This window comes from Chrysemys picta, chromosome 9, assembly GCF_011386835.1.
Source record: "Chrysemys picta bellii isolate R12L10 chromosome 9, ASM1138683v2, whole genome shotgun sequence".
In the NCBI taxonomy this organism is placed as follows: domain Eukaryota; kingdom Metazoa; phylum Chordata; order Testudines; family Emydidae; genus Chrysemys; species Chrysemys picta.
The window spans coordinates 91,625,696-91,647,707 of record NC_088799.1 but is presented as its reverse complement, the minus strand read 5'-3'; the positions used below and the strand labels follow the sequence as shown (position 1 = coordinate 91,647,707).

Below are 22,012 nucleotides of genomic sequence, written 5' to 3'. Positions count from 1 at the left end.
ACAGAATGCAAGTGACCTCATGATATATTCTCTGCACTGAATGCAAGTTAACTACATGAGTATTAGAACGAGTATGATAGCACCTTTCAGAGGCTCTCAAAACACTTTTTGCTGTTTGTAAGGAAACCCATACACTGCCATTGTGGAGTACAAGACTATTTAAAAAGACAGAGAAACTGAAGCCAAGAGGTTAAATAACTTGACCAAAGTCAACCCAAATCAGTGGCAGAGTCAGGAACACAACAGTTGTGCTGACACCATGTGCTCTACTCTAGCCACTAGATCAGTGATCTAGTCTCATCAGCTTGTAATGTTGTTAAGCTAGACATTCAACAAGTTTGCAAATTTATTTCAATATATTTCCTATTAAATCCCAGTAGGTACTTGTTCTGCTGATTTTTGCTCCGTTATTAGTTAAATCAATTAGTGAACTAAGGTGGAAGATTCTCAAAAGGCACAAATAGGATTTGAGTATTCAATTCCCATTGACTTTTTAGTAGGAGTTGTGCTTCTAATTGTCTTTTGTCTTTGAAAAAATCATCCCCTCCCAAGGATCTTTGTACAAAAAAGAAACAAGTTAAAAAAACTGCACCCTGTAAGAGCAAGTTATTCTCTGTGTCTTCTGAAGGAGAGAAATGGTAAGGAAATATTTACAACTGGAGCTTTAAACAAACATTTTGGCCATAACACACTGTGACCCAAGAACCTCAATGCCATCTGGCAAGGAGGTGCAGAGGGGTTACAGGAATTTCTTGGGTTTGGCATGTACATTCTAGCTCACCAGAGTGTACTGAGAGATCTCAAATAAAAGCCAGTGTCACGCTGGTTATCAACATCATTGCAAAATACATGTATGGCTATTGTATAAGGAGTTATGTATCTACACTGAAAATTATGTTCTTGAAGGTCTGGTCACCAACAAATATGTTTACTGGCAAGAATGTTTATCTAGCTGGCTCTTTACATGTAAATTAAGTACTATATAGTTCACATTGGATCTCCTATCACCTGTCAGAACCGAATGTTAAGAATGGAAAGATTGTGGGAACTTCAGAGACAATAACTAAACACCAGAATAGGGTGAGGATAGGAGAGCTGGGGAGAACCTTATATTAAGGTGTATTCCACGGATTTGCCCTATTGTATTTGGGAGGCAAAGATGACATCCTGACAATCCTTCACTGACGAAGTAAAGGGACAGAGCTTGCTTTATGAAAAACAGGTCTCAACCAGGCTTTGTTGAATATGCTGGAGAGAACTTTGGCTGAAATAAGCTTTTTTTGTTTAGACGGGTGTAAACTGTTAGTTAAATTTAGTCAGTAGAAAGCATGTTATGATTTTGTTTTATATGTAACCATTTGTTCTGAAGACTCCAGGATTCATGTGTTACTACTCTACAGAGTGAGCGAGGCTGTGCTGTGCTGCCGGAGGCTGGTGGTTTCAAGGATTTGATCCACAACAGGCACAGCCAAGATTCCTTCAAGCTAAGAGGAGGTAGTAGTGAGGTGCCTCACAACCCTGAGTACCCCTGGGGTGCATCACACATACCTACAAGGAAAGTAATAAAACACTAGAGAACAAACCATGGCAGGCTTTATAGCTATACCTGTTTAAACTGTATCATGATATCTTTTGAAAGTTCCATGTCTTTAAACATTCCTTCAAGCTTGCTGGTGAAAGCAGCTCCACATTCTATAAGAGAAGTTTTTATAATTAAAAAAAAACAGTCAAAAACTAAGAAGCAACACATTTAAAACGGTGACAGGTTTCCGAGTGGCAGCCGTGTTAGTCTGTATCAGCAAACAGAACGAGGAGTACTTGTGGCACCTTAGAGACTAACAAATGTATTTGAGCATAAGCTTTTGTGGGCCAAAACCCACTTCATCCGATGCATGCAGTAGAAAATACAGTGGGAAGATATATATACATACACAGAATATGAAAAAATGGGTGTTGCCATACCAACTGTAATGAGAGTAATTAATTAAGGTGAGCTATTATCAACAGGAGAAAAAAAAAAAAAACACTTTTGTAGTGATAATCAGGATGGCCCATTTCCAACAGTTGACAAGAAGGTGTGAGTAACAGGGGGAGGGGAGGGGAGAGGGAGGAAGAATTAGCATGTGGAAACAGTTTTTACTTTGTGTAATGACCCATCCACTCCCAGTCTTTATTTAAGCCTAATTTAATGGTGTCTAGTTTGCAAATTAATTCCAGTTCTGCAGTTTCTCGTTGGAGTCTGTTTTTGAAGTTTTTTTGTCGAAGAATTGCAACTTTGTGGTCTGTAATCGAGTGACCAGGGAGGTTGAAGTGTTCTCCGACTGGTTTTTGAATGTTAGAATTCTGGACGTCTGATTTGTGTCCATTTATTCTTTTGCGTAGAGACTGTCCGGTTTGGTCAATGTACATGGCAGAGGGGCATTGCTGGCACATGATGGCATAGATCACATTGGTAGATGTGCAGGTGAACGAGCCTCTGATAGCGTGGCTGATGTGATTAGGTCCTATGATGGTGTCCCCTGAATAGATATGTGGACAAAGTTGGCAACAGGCTTTTTTGCAAGGATGGGTTCCTGGGTTAGTGTTTTTGTTGTGTGATTGCTGGTGAGTATTTGGCTTCAGGTTGGGGGGCTGTCTGTAAGCGAGGACTGGCCTGTCTCCCAAGATCTGTGAGAGTGAGAGATGATCTTTCAGGATAGGTTGTAGATCCTTGATGATGCGCTGGAGAGGTTTTCGTGGGGGGCTGAAAGTGACTGCTAATGGCGTTCTGTTAATTTCTTTGTTGGGCCTGTCCTGTAGTGGGTGTCTTCTGGGTATTCTTCTGGCTCTGTAAATTTGTTTCTTCAAACTAGATACCATTAAATTAGGCTTGAATAAAGATTGGGAGTGGATGGATCATTACACAAAGTAAAAACTGTTTCCCCATGCTAATTTTTCCCACTACTGTTACTCACACCTTCTTGTGAACTGTTGGAAATGGGCCATCCTGATTATCACTACAAATTTTTTTTTCTCCTGCTGCTAATAGCTCACCTAAATTAATTACTCTCATTACAGTTGGTATGGCGACACCCATTTTTCATGTTCTCTGTGTGTGTATATATATATATCTTCCTACTGTATTTTCTACTGCATGCATCCGATGAAGTGGGTTTTAGCCCACAAAAGCTTATGCTCAAATACATTTGTTAGTCTCTAAGGTGCCACAAGTACTCCTCGTTCTTTTTACATTTAAAATGGTTATACCATTGGTCAAAGAGCCATTCAAATCTAGCACACAAATAGAAATTCAGAAAATAGATTATTCCTAATTTAAGAACTGTCCTAGGGCCAGCCCATTGAGTACCTGCACATTGATTTTAACTTTGATCTTCTGCATGGTGATCTTTAGATTCTTGAAGTTTGAACCTGGATTAAACTTTAGAAATCCTGTCTGGCACAAGATTTTGTATTATGAAACAGCGAAGGTCAATCGGTAAGAGCTGACTAGCAGTTACACGGGGCTGAGAGTCCTTATACTGGATAAAAATCATGACCCAAGAGGAAAAAGCACATTATATTCTCATAGCATAAGTATTTTGTGCCAGAATCCCTCAGATTTACCCCCGAAGACCAGGATGGTACAAGCTAGATGGTCAGGTTGAACTTTCAATTCCTGACTTCTGCCTGGTACTAATGTATTTGCTTATATGAAATTGTTTTCTTAAAACACAATAAAATTGTTAAAGATAAACATAACATTGTAGAAAAAGATTTACACACCCACTGCATTTCCCCTTTCACTTCTTTCAAAAGAGAAAGACCAAAAAAAATATCTGTTATGGGGGAAAAACAGATATTAATTTAGACTATTATTTGTAACAGAGAAAAGCAGGGAGGGAGGGCAAGATACTCACCATGTTTGAGTTTGGAAAGCATAGATTTTTCTGCATCTACTGATGCACTTTTCCCAACTAATAGCCGCTTTGCTAGATCTTTCTTATAGAAGGCCTCAAAGACATCTTTTCCTGTAATGTAAAGGACATGATTTGTTAATGATCAGATAAAACTTGTTTGTGAAAACTGCAACATTTAAATGAAAGGTTACTCAATAGGCCCCATCTAAAGTCCATGGGAGCTTTTCAGTTAACTTCAATTAGCTCTGAATCAGGCACCACATGAGCATTTAGGGCACTCTCTACAGCTAAATGATTGGAAGATAAACTAAATCCACAGAGATACTGCACGCTTTTTTTTTTTTTTTTTTTTTTTTTTTTTTTTGAGGCAGATTGATTTTAATCTATCAACTTGCAAGGAAACATTGTTACAGATAAAACAACTGTACACAAACAAAATTGTAACCCTTACCATAAATGAACCTAAATATAATCATAATTTTATCCAGCATTTTTTCAAGTTCTTCATCAGTAGCTTCTTTGTTGCCTGCACGAAGCTTTGAATCCACGTACTTAGCTAAAAAGTAAAACAGGTAAAAGGAATTGAAAACCTGACTCTGCCGAGCATCAGAATGAACCTACATTTAAATTTTGACATTTAGCTCATTCTGGAGATGTTTTAAAAAAATAAACCAAAAACTATGGTCCTTTTGGAAAGCCAGAACAATTAGACATTACCATGAACAAACTTAGCACTGCCATTTTGACACTACTTTAATTTATGCCTTTAAAACATCATTAAAATTACAATAGTTCAAGGACCTCTTCTCATATGAGTGAGAGTACCAGCTTAAATATAAGATGACGAAAAAATCACAAACTCATGACTATTCCACAGGCCTGTATCGGTTACTTTAAAATTAAGGTTTTTAAACATAATAAACCATACTCCATATAAAGGTCTATAGCTAAAGTAGCAGCAAAAGAAGGCTTTAGGTACCAGAGTAAAATCTGTTGTTAAAATCGTTCTAGAAATTTAAACTTGGGGAAGAAAAATTATGCATACTAGCTGATTTCAATCGCCAGTTTCAGTTTGTTTCAGTTTCAAATGGTGGGAGAATATCTGCTAAAATTATTGAAACAGAGACCACTGAAAAATAGGGCACTCTGAAGCAAGTTTCCACTAAAAGGGTAGCCCCAACAGCCCAGCTAGCATAACAGGTATGGTGCCATTGCACAGGAAAGTGAGCAGGTCTGTATTTCTGAATGCCACAGAACACTGGTCCACTGGGGCTCCATTCGGTGAGACGATAGAGAGAGAGTGGGCAGGAAGGTCATATGGTTGGTGGATCCACTACTACATGGTTGCACAGGCTGCAGACCCCTACGTCACTCTGTGCACATATGAGGTATCACAGGGACTGCATAGACTCCCGAAGACCAAACTAATTCCATTGTCAGGAAAGTTTTGCCTAATCTCTGTTAGTGATTGACTTGGGTCCTGAAGCATGGCTGATATACCTCAACTCAACTAAAAAAAAACAACAAAAACTAGCCAGTGAAATGGTGAATAGTCATTCTTCATAACAATATCTAATGCTTCTGGAATCCTATTAAGCTACACCTCTACCCCGATATAACATGGTCCTCGGGAGCCAAAAAAATCTCACCGTGTTATAGGTGAGACTGCGTTACACTGGGGTAGGGAAAGGAACTGCTTTTACCGTTCCACACCCCAGCTTCTCTCCCCCTTCCCCCACCCAGGTGTGCCACGCCAACCAGCTGTTTGGCCCAGCAAGCCGGGGGAGGGGGTGGGGGAAGAGCAGAGCGGCGTGCTCAGGGGAGAAGGCGGAGATGAGCAGGAGCGGTTCCTCTGCGCCCCCCCCTTACTTGCTGCAGCCCCCCTGCCCCAGCTCACCTCGGCCTCCGCCTCCTCCCACGAGCACACCACTCAGCTCCGCTTTGCCCCCCTCACCCCCCAGGCTTGCTGCGCCAATCAGCTGTTTTGCACGGCAAGCCTGGGAGAGAGGAGAAGCGGAGCTGAGTGGTGCGCTCGTGGGACAGGCAGAGGCAGAGGTTAGCTGGGGCAGGGGGGGCCGCATCAAGTAAGGGAGGGGGAGGGCGCAGAGGAACCGCTCCCCGCCCCAATTCACCTCCGCTCCGCCCCCTCCTCCTCCCATGAGCACGCTGCTCAGGGCTGCACGGGGGGCGGGGGCAAGTGGGGCAATTTGCCCCAGGCCCTGCAAACCCTGGCCCGGCGGCGGTCTGGGTCTTTGGCGGCACTTCGGCGGCGGGGGGGTCCTTCAGTGCTGCCGAAGAAGCCGAGCGACTGAAGGACCCCCCCCCCCCCACCGCCAAAATCCCGCCGAAGACCCGGACCACCGCCAGGTGAGTACAAGCGCTGCAGCTCCCCTGCTTTGCCCCAGGCCCCCTGAATCCTCTGGGTGGCCCTGACGCCACTCAGCTCCACTTCTCCTCCCTCCCAGGCTTGCCACGCAAAACACCTGATTGGCGTGGCAAGCCTGGGAGGGAGGGGTGAGAAGCGGAGCTGCGGTGCGCTCATGGGAGGAGGCGGTGCAGAGGTGAGCTGGGGCATGGGGGCCCTGGGGAGGGCCACAGCAAGTAACGGGGGGGCGCAGAGGAACCGCTTGCGGTAACACGAATTCGGATACAACGCGGTAAAAAACAGCCTCTTCCCCCAAAGCGCTGCTTTACCGCATTATATCAGACCGCGTTATATCGGGGTAGAGGTGTATTTGCAGAAATACACATTGTGGTAGGAGATTACACAGTTTAGTTATGCTTTCTGTTAAGCCTCCTTTCGTATATAAAACCCCATCATTCCCCTAATCATCTGTTCAAATTGCATAATCAAAAAACCCAAAACAAAAAATCAATCAACAGCTTCTATGTAGAAAGAGACTGAAAATGATACCTATCAGTTCAGCTGGTTTATTTGGTCTCTTGTTAATGAAGGTTTCAAATGCTTCTTTCATAGCATTGACAAATTTCTCATTCTTCAGAAAGCAGACATCAATAATATGGTCAACTTTATCCTTAAAATCTAGCAGTTCTTGGACCATAGTTTTGTCTTTTTCTGGGTTAATTACTATAGTGCTACCAAATGCCTGAAAAACAAAAATTCACCCTTCAATCAAAATTCTAAATACCAGATCTGAATGAAATCTTCAAACAAAAGTTGGATGATGTAAAAGTTCAGATTTTACAATGAAAAATGTTTGCTTCCCTAACACAACAATAATTAAAATGGCAGAATGTACTTGCTAGACACAGATAGTATTTTATATTTTGAATCACCATACCAAGATAGACAGCAATTAAAAAAAAAAAAAAAAAATTGCTGAAGTCAGTATATAGCAGAACTTGCATTTCAGAAGAGATGCAAACACAATGGTAAGCCAACTTTATGGTACAAACACTTAAAGATGATAGTCAAACTATATACGACTAAAATATTACATGCTGTAAGGACTCATTCCTGCAGAGACTTACATGGGCAAGACTCCCAGTGAAGTCAATTTCACCACAACAGTAATACAAAGCACTCTCCTACCAAAGTTAGGATGCCTGTGTGACAATATTATTAAAGTTACAGAATCATCTGCCCACTGAACACTTAAGTCAATGGGAGTTTTCCTATGAATAAATGAAGGATAATAAAGGTCTTTAGTGTTGTAACCTAGTATGTATGTCCTTTGCTTTTTAAGTAGCTTTTCCCCCCTAAATCCACCACTCAATTAAAGCAGAGAATTTAAGTGTAGGCTGGAGCAATACAGACTGGGGATACTCTACTCACACACTCAGGAATACAAATACTGCATGTATGAAAGTGTATTCCACTTAATAAGCAAAAACTTTACTTTTGTTGCTGAAAGTTTAGTGCTTTTGGATTTTTTTCCTATGTGCAACACAAGGCAACAGCAAACAAAACCCCACATATGCTGTTGGCAGCAAACTGCTCTTTCAGACAAGATCCTAGCCTGGCAATATCCATGATGCTGGTGCACAGACAAAAGTAATCAAAATATAATCACACAAGCTTCATTGTTAGAAATAGAGACGTGTTTTTCCTTTAGTACACAATCAGTATGAATTAACATTTTAAATTCCAAATTTCTCAGTGGACTTTTCTGAACAAATGAGTGGAAACCCAAAGAGTTAACTATAAAAAAAAAAAGATAACTGGCAGTATCACTTCAGGTGGTGGTGTAGACCAAGCCTATGTCAGTATAACTATGTTGCTCAGAGGTGTGGAAAATCCACACCCGAGTGACACAGTTCTACCAACCTAGTCCCCCGGTGCAGACAGCACCATATTGATGGAAGGGCTTCTCCCATAGACATAGACTCGGAGGCGGAGTACCTATGCCAACGGGAGAAGTTCTTCCGTCGGCGTAGATAGAGTCATTATTAAGCGCTACAGCTCTGTAAGTGTAGACAAGGTAAACTTGACCTGGAAATAAAGGTATAAATTACAGCCAACATTATTCTAAAGTGACAGGAAGATACCAGGAATATGTCTTTCCTCGACCAATACACATTGTTCTGTGTAAACCAAAAACAAAAATCCAGATTTTGGAATGATAGATACTTCAAGACAATATTCAATTATTCTAAAATAATACATCATTCCCAATGCAATTTCACAGGTTGTTAGGTTGCATATAAGCATGCTGTTTAAAAGTTTCCAAGTCATCTGTTGAAACATAGTTTTATCTTTCTAAGCTATAATACTTGTTTATGAAAAGAAATGTTTGTGGACAATCCTTGGTGATTATATAAAGTCAGTACAAGATCCTGGATATATATCAGTACCTTTATGTATTCAATCCAATGCTGTAAGAGAACTTGCACTCCACCTCTGACCCGACTGAACAACTGATATAGAAGAGACAAGTCTTGAATTCGGTTTTCATCAAGAAGATGGTTTAAACCTGTGAGTTTGAAAGTTTAAACACGTAAAAAAGGTATAATCATTGGAAGTGATCCATGCATGCTACTGGAATGTACAGAACTTCAAATCTCATGTTAACCCAGCCATATTATCACTCAATATATCAGTTTATTCTCCAATGGAATAGTTTGTCGATTTAAAAAAAAAAAATTTGGCAGTCAAACTGGCTAGACAACAAAAAACAGAATGGCAATCTGGATTAACTCTGTACCTGAAAGCCCTTGTTTAATTGGGCCATGTATCTTGGACTATCGTACTATATGTAACTGTCTCATCACATAAGCTTTGCTCATTCATACTTCATTGCTCCTTTAAATTCAGTAATAAAAAAAGTTTATGCTCCATTAGCCCCTGGGAAGCTTTGCTAGGAAGCTCAGAAGTCCTAAACCTCAATTTTTGCAGAAAATTAAGCTTTATAACCCTATAAAAAATGCAAGTCTCTTCATGTAGCCAAGCAGCATCTTCATCTTTCATATTAACCTCTTGGTAGCAGATGTCTGAAAAACCACAGCAGAGTCCAGGGACATCACATAGGTAAGAATCCCCGAATACCCTCACTTCTAGTAGCTGGGAAGAGGGAACAGGTGGGGGCAGGGCTTCTTAACAGAACACCCTCCCACACACCATTCGGCTAACACGTGTCTAGTAATTTTCAAGTCAAAGAAAAAATATTAAAGCATATTAGATGAACAATTTGTGCAGGCTGCACTCATGTATCCATTATTCACCTTCCTTGGAGCACACACGGTCTCATGACCAGGAGGAGAGATTATTACAGGGCTAAAGCAGTGTATCTTAACTGCTTTTGCCTTCTTTAGAGTACAGTAGCATGTCTGCTTGCTAATCCCGAATGGTCTCCCTTGCTACATCGGGCCCTAACGCAACGGCTACCCCCACTCATGATCTTCAAAAGGTTACTTGAATCCTCAACCCAACATCTATATTTTAATTCTAGTTTTCCTTCTGCTCTGCAATGTATTTGAAGACACCATTGTGGCTCCTTACCTCTGAAAAGGAGAATGGGACTTGCCCTCCTGCAAAATGTTCAGTGCTATTTCATGAACTGAGTAGCAAGGAGTGTTAAAGAATGATGTGGCTTGTGTCCTCCCCCAGCACCTGAATGTGTCACTTTCTTTTCAGCACAGGAATGAAAGCCCCGAAGCAGTAATTAGAAACATTTCTATAAAGAAGAAAGATTACCTTTCTGAAGAATGGCTGTTAAATGTTCACCTAGCAGTTGCTTTTCTACAGTAGCAATTAGTGGCTTCCTATAGAAGAAATGTTTAGAATTACTTTTCCTTTTTCTATCACTAACAGTTTTAAATCCCATTTGAAGAACAGACTAGCCTGACTTAAATCTACACTTGGCATTTGGTAGGCTCCTGATCAATAACTCGGGGCTGTTTGTTTAATAAATATATTTAACCTATTTCCCCCAGTAGGTGACTCTACATGCTGGTTGCTGACTAGGGATTTATAGTAAACTCATCACTATGGTATCTGAGTGCCTCGAGGTGATGCACAAGATGGATCTCATCAGGGCAGAAAGTTAGGGAAGCAGCTCCTCAGGGAATATGCTTCCTCCAACCTCATGCAAGAGGGCATTCAGGCCTTTCAAGAGACGATAAAGCAAGGAGAGTGTGACCAGGAATGGGCAAAGATGACAGGTATTTGAACCAACAGCTCCTAAATTAGAACAGGGACTTTGCTAATAATGGACTGAGGAAGAAGGGATCCACTGAAGGATCTAGCAGCCTCTTACTCTAGTGGCTGAGGGGGTGGGGGTGGGGACAGCAGGACTGGAGAAACAACATACACAGCAGTCCCAAATCGCCTCCCTCAGAGAGTTCATCTCTAGTGGATGAGGAGGCAGCACAGAGCAGCATTTCTCAAATGCAGCCACCAGCAGATTTTTTTGTGGCCAGGACAGCCTCCAAAGCATGGGTGGAGATTCGGGGAGGGGAGGGGGGTGAAGAGGTGGAGGAGAGGGAGCAGCAGCCTCTCCCTGCAGCACCCAGCTGTTGCTCCTGAATAATTGTTACAAAGGGCAGTGAGATGCGCTGCCTGGGTGTTTGTTTTGGCGCCGCCAGCAGGGATCGGCATCCTGCACCACGCAGGCTCCTCGGGGGCTCCAAGCAGAACTTCTGGAGACACATGGGGCTGGTGTGCACAGCGCCAGAGTCAGCTATGGTGTTCAGTCATTGGGGCACTCCTCTGCTCCAGCTTGCCTGGGGAGCCTGGGACTCCACAGGTGGCCAGTGAGTCCCCGACACACCTTCCCTGGGGCGGGCTCTTGCTGAAGGACTATGGCGGGCAGGAACAGAGAGACTGGTTTGTCAGAGTGGCCAGCAGCAAGAGCTGGTGGCCACACTCTGAGGCCACCAAAATATTTGTTGGGAGAACCCCTGCACTGCAGTAAGAGGCCTCTATATCATTCAGTGGTCTGCTCCCTCCCAACTCCAATGTAAGACCTGCTGCCCACATATTCAAAGAGGGCCATACATCCTATTGCAGGTCTCCGCTTCCTCCCAGTAACCACAACAGTGGCCTCAAAGTATGTCTCAGTAGGGGAATTCCAGCATCCCCACCAGCAACCTCCTGCACCTGAGTCCACCCCGAAAGGTAATCTTCATTTTAAGTTTCCAGGGTGATAACTGTGTTATCTAAGAAACTGACATTCAAGGGGTTTTCTTCCTTGAATGGTATTTACATCCTTTAACTAGTTTAGAGTTTTCCCTCTGAGAATACCCGATAACTATTGCTGGCCCCGCTCTACTTTCGTTAGGAAGATAACTGAGTATTTGCTCATACAGGTAGTTGCCACTGCTAGTAGGAACACAGGCTCTCTCCCCTAAAATGACCCGCAAATCAAATTAATTGCCCAAAAGTCAAATCAGCCTCTAATCTGAACCACTCCAGTTAGCTGTGCAAAATAAGACAATGATTGATTGGCTCCAAGCAGTTTTAGGGAAGAGGAGAAGCATTTGGCAGCTTACATTACATTTGTATACAAAAAACAAGTTAGTCAATAACTATAGTTATTTTCTGTGGCAAAAGCCTTCAACAGGATTAGAACCGAATGGCTAAAGATACCAAGCCAAGGCAGATCACACACTTACTGTGTACTTTGATCCAAGTATGTGATAATTCTATCTGCTTCTTCTTCTAATCGCTTGTTGACATGATGAAGATACTCTGGAACCTGAAAAGATGGAAGAAAGTTATTTTACTGTTTACATAATGAAGAAAAGTTGAAGAGATGCTGAGACCAAAGTCTGACAGCAGCAGCTACAGACCAATGTTGGGACCAAGAACCCCAGGCCCTACAGTGATGGTGCTCGAGTACATTTGCCACGAGTACATTCTTTAAAAAGGTAAATGTGTGGGTCCCACTATTGCTGAGAATATTTTCTGCTACCCTTATGCATGAGGAGAATGCACTATAGGAACACATTATTCTGCTCTCTCTTAGCTAAGATGTTTCATCAGTGGCTGCAAACAAGAGGAAAAAGATTAAAACATAAAATACCTCTCGTTCTTGCATAAGCCTCTGTCCCTCTGCTGCATACAGACGATTAGTCTCTTCCAAGAATCTATGTTCAAAAGAATCTTGATAAATCTACGGAATAAAGAAGAATAATTCAGTTTAAAGCATAGTGTATCCTTGAATACAAGTGTGATGCTTTTTTCAGTTTTCTGCAAACTGAAGAAAATGTACTCACCTGCAAATCGGAAAGCATACTTAGAAGACTTCGGAGCAAACTCCTATCAATAGCCTCACCATTTCTTTCCCTCTCAATCAGGAGAAGAATGCCATCAATGGTCTTGTTCTGAACTTTCTGATCGCTAATTATATGAGTCCTAAATAACTCTAAACCCATATCCCTAAAAAGAGAAAAAAGCCTCTTAAATAATTTGCATCAGAACCATCCCTGATTTTTTATTTTTAACCATTACAATAAAAACCAACAGCACACGTTCTTGATTCTGATGCTCAAATATTTATTTTCTCAGAGTTTCCTAAGCCATTTCAGAGGTAAATGCACACATACAACAATAGGCAACTATCTAAAGTAAAATTCTTGTACACATTCTCATATCTGCATATACAAGTGAGATTTATTTTTGATAATCACCTTGTTTTAGGACATTAACCATTCTTAGCTTGGATTAGCTGGATTTAGAAAGATTAAAAACTGATGTGCCTTAAAAAGTATTTCCTCAATTTAATATTAAGACTAGCATATATTCAAAGATAAAGCAGTTTTGTCAAAAGAACTAAGCATGGAATGGAAGCCAGGGTTCTAATCTCAGCTCTAGCACTGGGTGTCCTTAACCAAAGATTTTAAATGATGAATGGTGATGTGGAAGCAGGGATCTCAGTTTTGGGTGTCCAACGTGATGCCTTAAATGGGTCTGATTTGAGAGTGGGTGCTCAGTACTTTCTGAAAAGTTAGACCTTTAAGGTATATCAAGTTGGATGCCCCAAAATGGAGGCATCCAATCACTGCAATTCACTTTCAAAAATCTGTGATTTCCCAGCTCACATACACTGACTTCGGCTAGCTTGATGAGAGCTATTGTGAGTATAAATAGTAATGTGGCCATGGTAGCAAAGGCAGTGGCAGCAGTGGCATGGCTTAGCCATATTGAATACAACCTGCTTGTAGGTATGGACTCGGCATGGGTAAGCCATGCTGTTGCTGCCTCTGCTACTGCAGCTAAACTGCTATTTATACTTGCACTAGTTCTCATCGAACTAACGTGAGTATGTGTAAATGACCTGGAAATCACAGCCCTAGCTGGTACTGTAGATGTAACCTTAGGGCTGGTCCACACTAACCCCCCACTTTGAACGAAGATACGCAACTTCAGCTACGTGAATAACACAGTAGTTATTAATAACATAGAAGTATCTTAGTTCGAACTTACCGCGGGTCCACACGCGGCAGGCAGGCTCCCCCGTCGACTCCGCGTACTCCTCTTGCGGAGCAGGAGTACCAGCGTCGACAGCGAGCACTTCCGGGATCGATCTGGGATCGATTTATCGCGTCTAGACAAGACACGATAAATCGATCCCAGAAGATCGATTGCTTACTGCAGGACCCGGAGGTAAGTATAGACGTACCCTTAGTTTACCCCTTTATAAAATTAGGAGTTGTACATATTCGTTATCCAATATATTTAAAGCATTGTATCTTTAGAATGTTACAGATGTAACAAATATCCTCACTACCTTTGTAGTGTACCTGTGACCCTAAATCCTGGCTTTTCAATTACTTTTTTGTATTATGCAAACTGGAGTTCGATGGTATCAGTTCAGTTAAAATTTGGTATTAGTCACTGCAAAACTCTCACATTTTATGGAAATGAAATTCAAAACATCTCTCTCTTCAAGGAGGACAGAAAATTATAAGCTAGCCGCAATTCCTATATTTCAACTAGTAAGACAGTATGAAAGTGTGTTTTAAAAAAATCTATTTTATTCTTTGCATCCTTACCAAATAGATGGTAGCATTGAATTTTGAAGAACATAAGTTCGATCCAGGAACAAAAAGATACTCCTAATCATGATCTGTTGGGGGAGGAGGGAAAAAGTCACCAGCATTTTTATATTAGTTGAAATTGAAATGCCATATACCTATATATGTGTATGTGCCAAAATTACCAACAATTTTGGGAGTATTCTGCATTTATTAGTATGCAGTGGGATGTTTTAAGTAAGATGATCAACAGGATATTTAGTATTTGATTTAGGGTGGGAAAGAATGCAAAACAGCATTTAGACATGAATCAAGGGTAAAATTAGAATTAGTCTCCGAGTTACAAACACGAGGGGAAAGGCTAGCATATACACACACGCAATGTGTGTTTCAAATGTTTATTCAAGACCAAAGCCATATGTTCAGAAGTACATCTCAGGGAAGTGCTTTCAAAGTTTCATTTCTAACAAGTTAGATGTCATTTCCTCCTATAAAGGAAGCCTTTACATTAGACATCAGATAACATTTCAGAAGCACAAAGTGTATTTGTAAAAAAAAGTATGAGCGAGATAAGTAAACTGTCAGGAATAGACAAGGTTGTTTTTAAAAGAAAAAACAAAAACAAAAAACTTACCATTTGTCTGCAGTGATCTTGCCAACATTTGTCTATTTTCTTTAGAAAAAGAACACTGTCCAGCGAATCCATGAAAAGGCAGTTAAGAAAATTATGACCAAAATCCCATAGCTGACATTAGCTACACAAAAAGCTCAACACTACTTGTTTGCTTTTCCACAATACTTTCAGTAGAGTGCATCACAAATTCACTAGCTACCTTTTGGAAAGGATCGCAATTTTTTTTCATATGCTATTTTAATTTCTATTAGAGTCATGGTTATTAACAGTAGTTCAAGACCAGGGTAAAATTATTAAAAGCACCTAAAAATCACTCAGGAGCTGAAGTCCCATTATCAAAAACAAAAATGTTTGGACTCAGAAGCCTAATCTCCATTAACAATAGTACTTTGCTAGCATATGGAAAATTTCCATTATATGTTGTTTTATTCAGACACAATGATTTACTAAAGTGTAAACATACAGAATGTTACAGTTTCGGGCCATATTTTCAGAAGGACTCAAACTTACAAAGTTTGCACACGAGATCATTTCCAAGCACAAATGCCAGAATTAAGGTGTCTGATACCAAACATGTGACCCCAAATCCTATAGGTACATATCTAAACATAACATTTGCATCCACATTTTATTGTGGGCACAAAATATGCAGGTGTAAAATTAGTGGGTTATTGAAAGTCTGCCTCTTGGTAAAGTACTAGCAATAGTCCATTTTCCATTTCATCAGGAAAGCTTTAAAGATCCCAAACCAGTAACTGAGTACTAGATATATCTAGATTCTTAATACAGTTCAAAACTAAAGTTGCTGAAATTAATTCTCTTTGTTTACCTGCACATAAAGAAGTTTTGGGTGTCTTCCTGTGCATTACAACAGTTGATGCCATTGCTAATACTTAGAAGGTGCTATAGAAGTGTGTTATAAATAAAACAGTTCAGGGACTGCATTCATTTTGCTTCATTGTTCTCTGTGAAGATCCCAAATGGCTTTACAAACATTTATCTTCCACAATGCCAAACTATAAGATAATGCTACCTCCCCAATGCCATCAACTGATGCACAAGAAACATGACTTCTGAGATTGGCAGATGAAAAGACTTTCAGTTAAAGGATATTCTCTGAATTGGTGAATTTGTGCTTTGATGTGGTCTTCACAAATCTGTCTCAATTGTTTATACAAGTTTGCAGAAATCTTGTAGGAGCAGAGATTTTCGACAGCCTAAAATAAATAATGAAACAGATATAGCAAGATAAATATGAATTTCTCCATATGGCTTCCATAAAAAAAATAATAATAGCATGATATGTTTGTTTTTGATCCTTGAGCAAGATCTACCGCTCTTGAACTTTACATTACACACTGCTGCTTACAGAGCACAGTAGATGTACAAAGCACTTTACAGCAGTAAGAAGACACAGAAAGGGCCTGCCCCTAAACAGTTCACAACCCATGTGTCTACAGACTTCACCAGGAGCCTTAGCATACGTCTACACTGGAATAAAAGACCTGTGGCACAGCTACAGCTGGTCTGAGTCAACTGACGCAGGTTCACAGGGCTTGGGCTGCCGGGTTAAAAACTGTTGTGTAGATGTTTGGGCTCAAGCTAGAGTCTGGGACCCTTCCCACTCAGGAGGCTCCAGGGTTTGGGCTCCAGCCTGAGCCTGAATTTCTGTGCGGCAATTTTACAGCCCTGCAGTCGGAGCCTTGTGAGCCCGAGTCAGCGGACCCACACCAGCTGCAGGTGCTTAACTGCTGTGTAGACCTATATTAAGTGCCCAAGTGAGAAACGCGGGATTTGTCCCTAAAGGAACAAAGGTAGTTCAATTTTCCAGCAATTTATGGGTTTTATTACTCTGAAGCACAGACACTTAAGGTTTTATTTTATGAGCTACTAAACTTACCAAGCCATTTGCTGTTCCACGGGGAGAGACAGGGAAGCCTTAGTGCAAGAGAGCATGATTTCCACTGTCACCCTTTCACACTCCCCACTTCAAGTTCCCTCTAAATCCTGAGGTATCCTGCAACATCTCTCCAGGTCACACAGGCTTAATTATGACCTCAGATTTTTTTGGTAGTGCTCTGTGTTCTATACTTTCTCAATAAAATATCTTAAACTACCTGAGGGCATAGTTAACTATGAGCATTTGGGTGTGATTTAGAAAAAATGAATCCATGCATCCTGGATGTTTAAATGGGAAGTAAAAGGCAATTAAGATAAAGTCTGTAGGCATAATGGCAATGTGAAGTGACATTGCTTGTTATGTGGATGGACCCTCACCTGGTGTTTTCCTAATTTATATTGATTGTGTTTACATAGAATGCACATGAACAACTTTAACAGTTAGGTTAACAAGGTTTTTGTGTAAGAATATGTGGAGATCTGTAGAAGAGCTAGTCTTTAGTTCCACATGTATTGTCTCCATGATTGTCAGACTGTATTTGCTCAGTTCACTACTAACTCAGCGTGGGATCTGACAGTTAAGTTGGGTTCTTTCTAGCTTCTGCAACAACAGTAAAGCATTAAAGACTCTACAATCCAAAGTTAGCAATTCTGTGAAATGAATGCTGCTCACTCACCCACAATTATATTAGCTCCAAAGGATGAACAGGGAGTAAAAAGTAGTACAAACTTCCTTTGTCAGAAACAGTTAACTCTGAATATATATGGGACGCAGATTTACGGAGTTAGAATTCATCATTTTTTCAATATAGTTTTAGTCATGAAAGCAAGATGTATCAACAACACATATACAAAATGCTATATAAGCACAAAATGGTTGAGTTCTGGCTGCCGGGAAAGCCAGAACTGAATTTCCTGATATCTGAGAGTTCTTGATATATATATATATATTTTAAATTGTATGAATCTAACATAAGGGTTTTCAACCATTTTTTATTTGTGGACCCCTAAACATTTTTTGAATGGAGGTGCGGACCCTTTTGGAAATCTTAATTATAGTCTGTGGATCCCATGGGTCCATGGACCACAAGTTGAAAACCACAGATCTAACAGAAAACCACTGTACAGTTCTTTGTTCAGTTTGATGGCATATGGGTTGGAGTTTTCTTCCTTTCTCTCATGCTACTATAGCCTACGTTGTCAGCTTCTAACTTACATATCATTAAAATGTGAGAAGTCAGATCAAACTTTCAAGTAAACACAGGATACAAAATGTAACCCCTCTTCCACCCAAATGGGCTGGGGGCGGGGGGGGGGGGAAGGGGGAGAGAAGGGGGATGACTACTGGGGGCTGGAAATATGGAACACTACCTTCAAGCCAGATGCACAATCCCTCTGCACCCATTCTTCTAGCTAATAAGCAGGAGTAACAATGGCTGGCTCTCCATACTCCGTAGGGCAATGGTTTCTGGCCAATTGATCTGCTCCTGATCTGCACCCCTCTTTGCCAGCCTATTTTGAGGTGTTACAGAGTCCTCCCTGACCTTAGAAAACAGTTGCTGCATAAATAAATGCTCCGTTTCCCACTCTTTGCATGGATAGCAAGGACTTACGCACTTTGGAGGACCCTCTACAGGCCCATTATGAATGGATGGATTTCATCCCAGGTGTATTTATTTCAATGTGTAATAAGTGAAATAAAACTCAGATGATTTTAATGTATGAAACTTCACACATATACATGTATATCTGGAGTTCTACACAGTCGTAAGTATTGGAAAATTCACGACACGCTTGTGTCAAATAGGATTTTCAAACCTTTTGTTTTGACACAAGAAATCAAATACAAAATACATGCATTTTAATGGAGAAAAAATTCCACACAGTGTGAAATTTCAGAAAAAAACAGACAAGCTTTTTGTTTTGTTTTAAAACAGGCAGATAGAGGGAATTTCCACTGAAAACCGTGTGCTTTTAAATGGAAGTATCTCCACCGATACTATATAATTGCTACTGCAACATTGTACTAGATCAATATTTAAAATAATAGCAATAGCAGAATGTCTTGTGTGGTAACACTTCAAATAATCACACTACCTACTTGCCGTTCACAGAAGTGGGTTGTTCAGAATAAGACACCCTGCCTCGGGATTCTGCACTCTCAGATATATTAGCCATACTCGGGACATGGGATCAAGGCTCCCCAGACTCATCTGGGTATTGTGAAATTTACATTTGTTTTGGGGGAGGATAAGGAAGAAGAGAAGGCAGGGAGGAAAACCACACATGGCTGTCTAAGAACACAGCAATGGGTACTTCAATAAACATTTAAAAAGCTGACCTTTCTTATTTGTAATCATACATTTAAAACAGGGAATTACTGCCCAAGTCTAGTACTGATGTACTGAAGAAAATTATTCTGAAAAATAAACATTTGTATAAAGCTTTCAGTTCTCCAGGATTATTTAGCTGCTTATCTATGTGCACTCTTCCCCAACTTCAACCTGAGAAGTAGAAGAACCAACACAGTGCTAATGGCTAGTGGTCTAAAAAATTAAAGGCTTAAAAAATGTTCACTTGGTGGGATTTTACTGGCAAACAGATGTGTCAAACCAAGAAGCTTAGCTCTGTTCAAAAACAAAATATGAATAAATCCTTTTGAAGAGTGTTGGAAGGAACCTCTAGAGGCTTTTTTTTGGCCATTCCTCTCTCTGCTTAGATAATGGTGTCTGCCAAAGCATATTTGGAATCAGATCCATTTACTAAGCAGCTGTTCACAAGCAGCACTGGTTTATTTACCATTTAAAATACTAGCAATCACTATTACTATTTTTAAATTAAGACATTTATTTTTAGATTCAACTTAGAGGGCAGTCAAGTATGAAATGTTCCTAGTCTACTTGACAATGTTCCTAGTCACTTAAATAATTGTAACATTACAGCTGAGATTTTCAACACGTCAGGATATTCAAAGTCATGACACTCAAAGTAGTTGTAACTCACTCTCCTTGAGCATAAGTACCACAGAGAAACCTGGTTTGATATTAACCTCCAAGAAGGCAACTTCATTTAAAATTACTACTTTGAAGTAGCGGCAAGGTTTTCAGTAGGACTTTGTAGATAAAGGTCATTTCAACTAGTTAACTGATTTGTTTGTCCTCTGAGTGGTAGATTAGCCCATGATTCACTTTATTTTTTAAAAACACGTTTATTTGTAGTTCTGCATTATTCAATACAGTATAAGCCTATTTGTACTGAGGTGAAATACCCTGAGATCAACAACTGCACGTGTATCTCATTTGCCATCAATTCCTCCAAATGCTGCAAAGAAGGCACTCTTTATTGTGGAACCATGCACGTGCCAAACATGAAATTTCTCAACCTCGCTGGTTTTGATTTAAAAATTCTAAACAAAGAATCTAAAGTGCATGTAACATGCAGTGGGTGGGGAGGAACATGGGAATGACCAAAAAAAATAAATAAAAAAAAAATCAGCCCATATTCAGGCAATTCAACCCATCCCAAACTTCAATGAGACCTAAAAATAGAATGTCATCACATATTTGCTGGAGTTCAAAATTCACCTTTTTGAGAAAAAACATGAAAACCTATCAAACAATAAAAGCTTGAAAATAGAACAAAGAATAGAAGTACTTCTTTATAACTAGTTGCAGCACTAGGTGGTACAAAAAAACCCTAAGTTTAGGAAGTCCCAGTTATTTTGACTAAACAAATTTAGTTAAGTAACTGTACATGAAGAATGCAGAAACAGAAATGTAATTATATAAAGACTGAAGAGCTTATAAAAAAAGGTCTAATACTCAATTTAGACCTGACAGCATTCTTTAAAAATAAATAAAATAAAATAAATAATCAGGGCAAACTAATCATTATTAATGATGGGCGGGGAAAAGTAGTTTGAATGTTTTCACTGTCAAATATACATAATTCTAATGGCAAGCAATGACAACCAAATGAATATGATTTTCATGAGGAAATATCGTGACACATTTTACACCTACTTTAAAAGTTAAATGATTTTTTTAAATGGTTGTTTATGATCCTAAATTATGAACAGATTGTGTTTAGACAGACACAAATAGATTACATTTTAATCCAAGTTGTCCTTTTCTTACCTAAACACCAAACGTTTTAGGATTTCATGTTTCTCCTTGAGCAGCTACACAGCACAAACTCAAAAGCAGTAGTAAAGGGAATACAGCTCCTTGCCTTATTTAATTCGTGTCAACTGTTGCAAGGGAAACCACACCTTAGATTACGCTCTTGGCAGGTAAAAAGGTTCTCAGTTCAACTTTAGCTCTTGCAAATCCTTTATTCTGGATTTTTAAATTCACTTTGAGAAACTGTTCTAAGTAAATAGTTTGTTCACTAGGAATGTAACTACAAATTGTCATATTTCCTTTTTTTTTTAATCATCATAAAAATCATGTTGAGAAATGAAAAATGAACAGAGCATATCCAGATTTTATTTAGACTGAAGGGCTTTAAATATAGACCGGGCCCACTTACCTGATAGAGCTCTTCTAAATTGTACTTAATTGAAGTACTGTTCTGGATAGCTTCCACAGCTTCTTTCAATTTTTGCCAGGTTTCATCTGTGTAGTTTTCAGGCAATTTAGGTTTATCTAGGATATAAACAAAGGTTGAGATCCTGTTTAAGGAGAGCAGAAAATTCCAGCTGTTTTCTGATGTGAAGATGACAAATTTGCAAAAACACTCTAGCTTCCACTAAAACATACATGAAGAAAGTCTCTTTAGGCATATATCAGATTCTGCTTTCATTGTTAGGTAGCAAGGAAATTCTAAGTTTCAACTTAACTCTCAGTCTTCAAGTCACCCTGTTGTGCTTGCACATCACAGCACTTGTAGCAGATACCAGACACTGGTCTATAAACACTGCAATACCTATGACTTAACAGTTCAAGTGAAAAAATATTGTCAGTCTATACTTTCATTAATACTGACTTTTTATTAGGCTAGCAGCACAGGACAAAATAATTAGAAAGTGACATACAGATTGATCATCACGTGTTGGTAAGATGGAGCCAGCCCTTTTTAGATATGTATGACAGATGTTCCAAGACAGACAACTGTATATACCTAGTAAGAACGTTGTAATTATTAT

At 39.9% G+C, this 22,012-nt stretch overlaps 1 protein-coding gene across 2 annotated transcripts in view; it reads right to left on the bottom strand.

Moving 5' to 3' along the window:
- CUL4B (cullin 4B) overlaps positions 1-22,012 on the bottom strand; it is a 34,827-nt gene that overhangs the window by 8,108 nt on the left and 4,707 nt on the right. For both annotated transcript variants that reach the window (XM_008173065.4, XM_005307411.5), the window contains exons 3-15: positions 21,397-21,512; positions 16,081-16,184; positions 14,968-15,037; positions 14,352-14,425; positions 12,573-12,735; positions 12,380-12,469; positions 11,970-12,052; positions 10,051-10,118; positions 8,712-8,830; positions 6,811-7,003; positions 4,348-4,452; positions 3,897-4,007; positions 1,607-1,692 (exon numbers count right to left, since the gene is read on the bottom strand). In XM_008173065.4, coding sequence (XP_008171287.1) covers positions 1,607-1,692; positions 3,897-4,007; positions 4,348-4,452; positions 6,811-7,003; positions 8,712-8,830; positions 10,051-10,118; positions 11,970-12,052; positions 12,380-12,469; positions 12,573-12,735; positions 14,352-14,425; positions 14,968-15,037; positions 16,081-16,184; positions 21,397-21,512 — 1,382 coding nt within the window. The remainder of the gene's footprint in view (positions 1-1,606; positions 1,693-3,896; positions 4,008-4,347; positions 4,453-6,810; positions 7,004-8,711; positions 8,831-10,050; positions 10,119-11,969; positions 12,053-12,379; positions 12,470-12,572; positions 12,736-14,351; positions 14,426-14,967; positions 15,038-16,080; positions 16,185-21,396; positions 21,513-22,012) is intronic.